The sequence below is a fragment of the Coturnix japonica genome, chromosome 11 (genome assembly GCF_054131305.1).
Source record: "Coturnix japonica strain WE chromosome 11, WE-NBRP24, whole genome shotgun sequence".
Classification (NCBI taxonomy): Eukaryota; Metazoa; Chordata; class Aves; order Galliformes; family Phasianidae; genus Coturnix; species Coturnix japonica.
In genome coordinates, this window is record NC_140673.1 from 13,531,237 (window position 1) to 13,537,958 (window position 6,722).

At 42.4% G+C, this 6,722-nt stretch overlaps 1 protein-coding gene across 4 annotated transcripts; it reads right to left on the reverse strand.

Annotated features, from left to right (window-relative positions):
• Positions 1-1,075: 1,075 nt before the first annotated feature.
• Positions 1,076-6,363, reverse strand: RWDD3 (RWD domain containing 3). Of its 4 annotated transcripts, none has more exons than XM_015870446.3 (4): positions 6,264-6,363; positions 2,402-2,886; positions 1,596-1,711; positions 1,076-1,497 (listed from the first exon to the last, which is right to left on the reverse strand). In XM_015870446.3, the coding sequence occupies exons 1-4, from the start codon at positions 6,346-6,348 to the stop codon at positions 1,383-1,385; spliced, it is 801 nt and encodes a 266-aa protein (XP_015725932.2). In that variant the 5' UTR covers positions 6,349-6,363; the 3' UTR covers positions 1,076-1,382. The 4 variants fall into 4 exon arrangements, with proteins under 4 accessions (XP_015725932.2, XP_085367385.1, XP_085367386.1 ...); XM_085511259.1 differs by having other exon boundaries at positions 6,081-6,363; XM_085511260.1 differs by having other exon boundaries at positions 6,003-6,363.
• Between the last annotated feature and the right edge of the window lie 359 nt (positions 6,364-6,722).

A 6,722-nucleotide genomic window follows, 5' to 3' on the forward strand; every position in this document is an offset into this window, starting at 1 on the left:
CGCTGACATCAGTTTTCATGTTCTTCTTTGCTGTCGGAATGGTATCAAGCTGATCAGAGTTGTAATTCTTCTGAAGCACATCAAATCAAGCATAAATACCACAGTCCTTTCTGCACCGGACTTGTTGATTTGTCCAATATAAGTTAGTAACAAAGTCAGCTGTGATAATGGTGCTGTGATTCTGTTTTCTACGTTTCTTTTTATAGCTCCTGGAATACAAAAATCACCAAAGCTCTTTGAAAAGTTTCGTCCAAACAGATAACCAGGAAGGCATCAGGTAACAGTAACATTCCAGAAAATACATGAGTTTATAACCCAGTGCAACTGGGGCCACACACCCCACAAATGGCTTTTCTAAAGGAGCTAAATGTCACAGCTTTTACAGCAGTGAGGAAGAAGTTGGAGGAGGGTCTGCACTTACCCTTGCAAGAAAGATGGCCATAACTGTATGCCTCAGTTACTTCCGCAGTCATATGCAACTTGAGATCACATGTCTAGGAAAAATATTACATCCAATTCCCAACATTAACAGAAAGAATATTCAGCTGATTTATATGCAAGCTGGATAAGACCCCAGATAGACTGAAATGGCCAAGAAGTTGATGTGAGCTGGGACAAAGTACCTTGATGTTCTATTGCCAGAACACCAGAGGATTTTAAAGATCTGGCTGAGGACATAAATCCACCAAAGAAAACACTACATTTGGCTTTACCTCAGCTGAAATAAAGCTTTTAAATCAATTTAAATTCTCCGCTTCAGCGGTTTAATACATTTTTGAATAAAAACTAACATTAAGAAAAACATTTCGAGGATTTTTATATCCAAATCAAACGAGCTCTTTCTTTAAATCAACATTCAGGTATTTATAGATTCAAGTAAATAGAGAAATAAACGTTAGCAGATGAACACCTAAGGGTTGTTAAGCATATGCTGCCCTCTCATACTGAGATCTGTTTACTATGCCTTTTAGAAAAATACCTTTACACAAGCTTCCAAAGTGAAATTAGTCACAACTTCTATCAGGCCATTATGGAAGACCCCCATCACAAGGAATAAAAAACACAACATTAAAAATTAGGACCGTAAAACAGTTTATTTGAAAGATTATTATTTTAGCACAATTTTCTCCCAATATTTCAAATTTACCATGAAAATGTCACCATTAATTCCACACTCCACTGAAAAAGTTACATCACGCATGGAAGTCGACATATCAATTCTTAACATACATGTTGTTTTCTCCTTACTGCAACTCCTGGCTTTTTTCTTTTTCTTTGTAGAAAAGTTTGTTTGTCAAAATAGTCTTGTCAAAAATAGTTTGTCAAAATAGCATCTGCAGTCAAATGCGGCTCTACCCAAATACTACTCCAGTGCTTCATTTTTATTTTAAGAGAGGAGGCACAAACTCAGAGAAGAGATTTGCAAGTCCCGCAGTTTCAAATTCCTTTTGTAGCTCATCCAACGTTGAATATTCTTTGACTTCAAACATCTGAAACCTACATTGTACAAGAGAAACTCATGAATATGCCTCGGTTTGTCAGAATGTAATTATCGATTCAGTTACTTTTCTATCCACAACAGTATTAAATTATACCTTTTATGCTGTGACTGTACTTTTGTCTCACACAGTACACTAATCATTTTCTCTTTGCATTTCTTTCCGCTTGAGTCCACATCTACCTTAGAAGTTTTCTGAAGAATCAAGTACTCCTAAGTGACAAAAAGAACAAAATATTAAATGTCAGCCAGCATCTTTGAAGTTGAGTGAAACTCAGAAATCTATACGAAACAAAGATCTTTGTCAGAACACAGTAATCACATTTTGAAAGTTCATCCCAAAAAATACATGGCTGTCTCAGTGCATCAATGAAGCTGAGAGCAGTCTTAAGTAATCTAGAAAACGCTGAGTTCAAAAGATCAGAATGTTCTCCTCCAGTATCACCATAAAGGCCTATCTAATGTGCGGGACTAAATAAACACAAGTTCAAAAGTATGGTAGGAGCACTACATGGTGACAAGGAAGAAGACAGCTAGGAATTAGCTACTAGTATCTGTTATTACCTTCTAGTCACACATGTCCTAGCTTTACGGTTACTTTATGGGGTGTCTCAGAAACAGAGGAGACTGAATCTAGCACATTGCAATCAGGAAACACAGGGAATGTAAGTGCAGAATTCCAGTGGGAATCCAATGGAATATAGGTCACAGGCTTCACTGGTTTCTTTCTTACAGAATAACTCATTTTTCTTAAGCATGGAATCAAGTTGTTGGGCCTTCCTATTCTCCTATTGATCATTCTGCTTCCAAAATTGCTAATCTTGGAAAAACACACAGAAAATATTCAGACACAGGTTTCAGTAGTAAATCAATAGAACTAGTCAACATTCATTGTTCCAGCACCTTAATGTTGCTCTTGTCACCCTGAAGAAGAATCAATATTATCTTGCCCATGAACATCAGTCTTCCAGTCAGTTTTAGATCTGAAGCCCATTTTTCCACAGTTCTGACGTATTTTGCCTTCGCTCTCATGTGATCTAAATGCAAAAGGAGCATCCAGATACCATCCTCTGTACTTGTTCCTTTTGACAAAGTAGTTTTTTCACTGCAAACTGTTGCTGGTTGCTTAATGACACATTTAAGATTCTGTTGTATCCAAAGAAGCAGCTCATGCACCATGGGTTCAGAAAGATGCTTTTCTGCTTGTTCAAGTAATTTATCTTTTATGTCCATACACTGGGCCCTTGTAAGCTGGTCTGAGCTGACAGAAATTTCTGGTAGAGCTGACGGATAATTGACTGGTAAATGAAACAGCAGCTTTAAAAGTATATCTGCATCCAGTAGTTCTTTTACGCTGATTTGAATTCTAAATGTGACTCCATCTGCTTCTGAAAAGTACAAAAAAGAAACATTAATATTTTGCTTGAATTTAAAAAACATTATTAAGTTTTGCTATCATCTTTTATCAATTCAACTCCATGTCATTCTGTACCAAAAATGTGGTGTTTTTCTTGGAGCAATGTGAAAATGCAACCGATAACTGTAGCTTCATTTGCAGGGAATCCTAAAATGAAACACTTCCATATCATACTAGAAGGAAAAGTATTTAACACATTCCAAAAAGCATTCACACCTTTTGGCTCCTCTATAGTCCAGACAAACCAGTAACAAAGAATTGTCCTAAAAACTCAAGTCGGCTTCTACAGCTCAATAGCAACAACAAGGATTAATGGAAATAGAGGGTCAGAGCACTCCGTAACTGCACTCCTAGAAAAATCTGTAGGGCTTTTACCATTAATACCAGCACAGCACTGTGTATTTTTGAAGATGTAACCATTCAAAAACAGTTCAACGCAGAAAAGAGACAATGAAAGAAAAAGAAGTCACAAATTCTTTGTCCCCTACAACTTTCTGAGAAACAACATGTGGCTTTTTTGTCAACTTCTCCACATTTGCAACAGTTGGACTGAGACGATCAAAACATCTCTGTTGTACATTAGATCCAAAATATTACACCCACATATACATCCACAGCTTGTGTTTATACACCTGTGTAGGTACTCAAAACATGTTCTCAGTCTACTTCAGAACTGAATTATATCCGACATGAAAAGTATACAGCACGGAGCATGAAGGACAAAAGACCACACTCTCCTGATAAATCACATAATTCAAATCAACGAATACGAAAGGACAGTAATTCCTGCAATAAAACCCTTCTTGTTTCACTGAAAAAGCAACACAAAACTTGATCATGTGAAAAGAGGGGACAAAGACCTAACCTCCGCTGCAATCAAAAAAGAGGGTATCAGATAAAAGCTGATCTTCCTCAGATGTTCTCTGCTTCACCCCTTTGATGCATTCCAAACACTTCACCCCATTTCTCACGGAAATTGCTGCAGTATCAGCCTAATTCACTCTAGGAGGGCAGGAGAAGCCAGATTTGAAAGGCAGATGAGAGCAGAGCTGAGTTTCTGAGGAGCTCTTTTGAAGTGACTTGCCGCCTTCTCCCCATACCTTATCTTCCTTCACATGACAGTCAGCAGAATTACGTTTGATTAGCATTGCCGGCACTGCTAACCAACCTCAGCCCTCTGCGACTTTATATTTAAACACTATTAAGTGAAAGAAACTTAAAGCGACTTGGACAGACAGATGTATTTGAGAGAGCTTAGCCAAAGGTCTGCTGCCAAACTTCCTTCCTGGCTCAGGCAAAAAATACTCAAAGGCAGAGCAGTCACAAAATAAAACAAGCAAACCCTCCAAACTCAGCAACTGACATATAGCATTACAAGTAGAGCTGCCAGGCCCCCAGCCTCTGGATGAACATCAGTGTCACCTGGTGCCTGCCCAACCGTCGCTTCATTTCACACCTTGTTGCTTATATACTCTGAAATACAAAGCCTACAAATGAACTGAAGAAGCATCCAGGCCAACCTTGCCCCTTCTGCAAGGACCTCCCACTTTCCTGCATGCATCCATACACCTGCCACATCCTCACACCTCTCCCTGCAATGATGGACTGGTCCCGGTGCAGCCGTGCAGCCTCACATCCCAAAGCAGATTACTCTGAGCCTTGTCACGTCCATTTACATCTGCTTCAGACTTACTTTTAAAAAGGAGAACTTGTTCAAAACATGTGCTGTGCTGCGGCATGCAAAGTTTATTTCAGCATCGTGGTGCCCACGTTCCGCACCAGCACTGCAGACTGCTGGCAGAACAAAGAGTGACACTTGTTGTCCTTCGTAACGAGCCTCTGAAGGAATATAACCTTTGTCTGCACACACTACAAGGTCTGAGTTGCCTTCACAGCAGCGTGATTATTTCTGAAACAAAGGTTTGGGTTTGACCTCTGTTGGCATTTAACGTGCTAATATTACTAAACTCAATACATTTTAACCTATTTTCACCCACAGCGGCACGCTTATCAGTATATTTATATCTAGCATACTTCAGATTTTTTCTTATGTTCCATGTCAGCCAGACAGATATCCCCCTCCTCTCCTGCCCAAAGGCATTTTGTGCAACACATGCAGACTATTTTTACATTCAGAAAATGGCATCTATTAAAGTACGAGCTTGGAATATATAAATATATTTTTATGGCAAACTAGATGAGTAAATGGGAAAAGAACAGATTAACAAGTAAATTATGGATTTCTATCTCTAATGCTAATCTTTCTGAATAGACGTGCAAGGTAAGAATGATATACCATAATTAGTTTACTTGAATTCATCAACACACTGGTTTGGATAAAAACATATCTTATATTCTGAATAGCTCGTTGTCGATCTCTGGTAAGCTGAGGTTGATGGCACACCCAGGGACCTGCAAAAGCATCTTCTTCCATCCCTCAAAGCCATAAACCCTCAATGGGCTCCTTTCTGATTCTACAGATCTACACCCAAATTACTATTAACATATGAGAGACAGCAGAATCGAACAGCCTCACTGGGAGTTACCCCCATGCTCTGTTCTGGCAATGACAACTTCTATGGTTTGAAGAGATTAAGCAAATATAAGCTGGTAAATACAGCAAAACTTTCCTTCAGACTAACTCAGGGCTTTCGTAACTCCAAAATAAAACTTCCCAACATAAGAACACTTCCAACAATCTTTTCTGTGAGGAACCTTTTCAACTCCAGCTGAAAACAATGGAACTCAACCAGCTATTCATGGTCCTGGCATATCATGGGAACAACCTCACAAGGCCACATAACACTAACACAAATACAGCAGCCTGTCTGCATTGAGTGACACTCCATGATGTCCCTGGAAGGTTTCTAAGCCTTTTACATCCAACGTTGGTAATTTACCAACACTGAATCATTTTGCTGCATGTGAAGCACAGAGATGGAGAGAGAGACTTGTGTATGCAATGTTCAGATACGCTTACATTTGTTGTAAGCATCTGTTAAGCCTACATTCCGCATTTTCACTTTGTGCCTAATATAACACCAGATGCAGGGCTGCTCCCACAGACCGAGGCTGGCGGGGACCTACGTGTTCAGCTCGCCCAAAGCCCAGCTCAGGCTGCCCAGGGCCACGGCCAGCGCTCCGGGGAGGGGAACCCAAGACAACCTGCACCATTGAGCTCCCGGCCCGCAGCAGCCCTCCAGCCTGCAGCAAACAGCCCCAGCCTCACATCGCCGTACACACAGCGCTGCCCGAGCAGCCCGTGCCGCAGCCCGGCCCCGCAGCGCCTCCTGTCGTTCCGGGCGGCGAGCAGCGCACCGGGCCGCGCAGCACCGCAGCCGTTTTCACCTGAGACCGCCAGCACCTCGCAGGCGCCCGGCTCGCAGTAGATGGCGGCGAGGGCCGAGAGTTCCTCCAGCGCCTGCTCCGACATGGCCGCCCCGCCCGCAGCCGGCTCCGCCTGCAGCTGCGCCTGGGGGCGGTGGCACGGCGCGGCCTTACGCTGCACCTCGGCTTAAGAAGGAGGGGAAGGCCGGGAGGAGGGCGCAGCGTGTGGGTCTGCCCGTGAGCCCCGACACAGCTGCCGGCTGCAGCGCCCTCAGCTGTCGTGCCGTGCAGCCGCCATTTTGCCCGGCAGACATGGGCAGTTACCTGGTCAGCCCCAGCTGCTGGCATCAGTGAATCACAGAATGACCCGGGTTGGAAGGGACCTCAAGGATCATGTAGTTCCAACCCCCTGCCTGGCAGGGCCACCAAACATACACCTTTACTAGATCAGGTTGCCCACGAGACCCCATAGATCCCCAT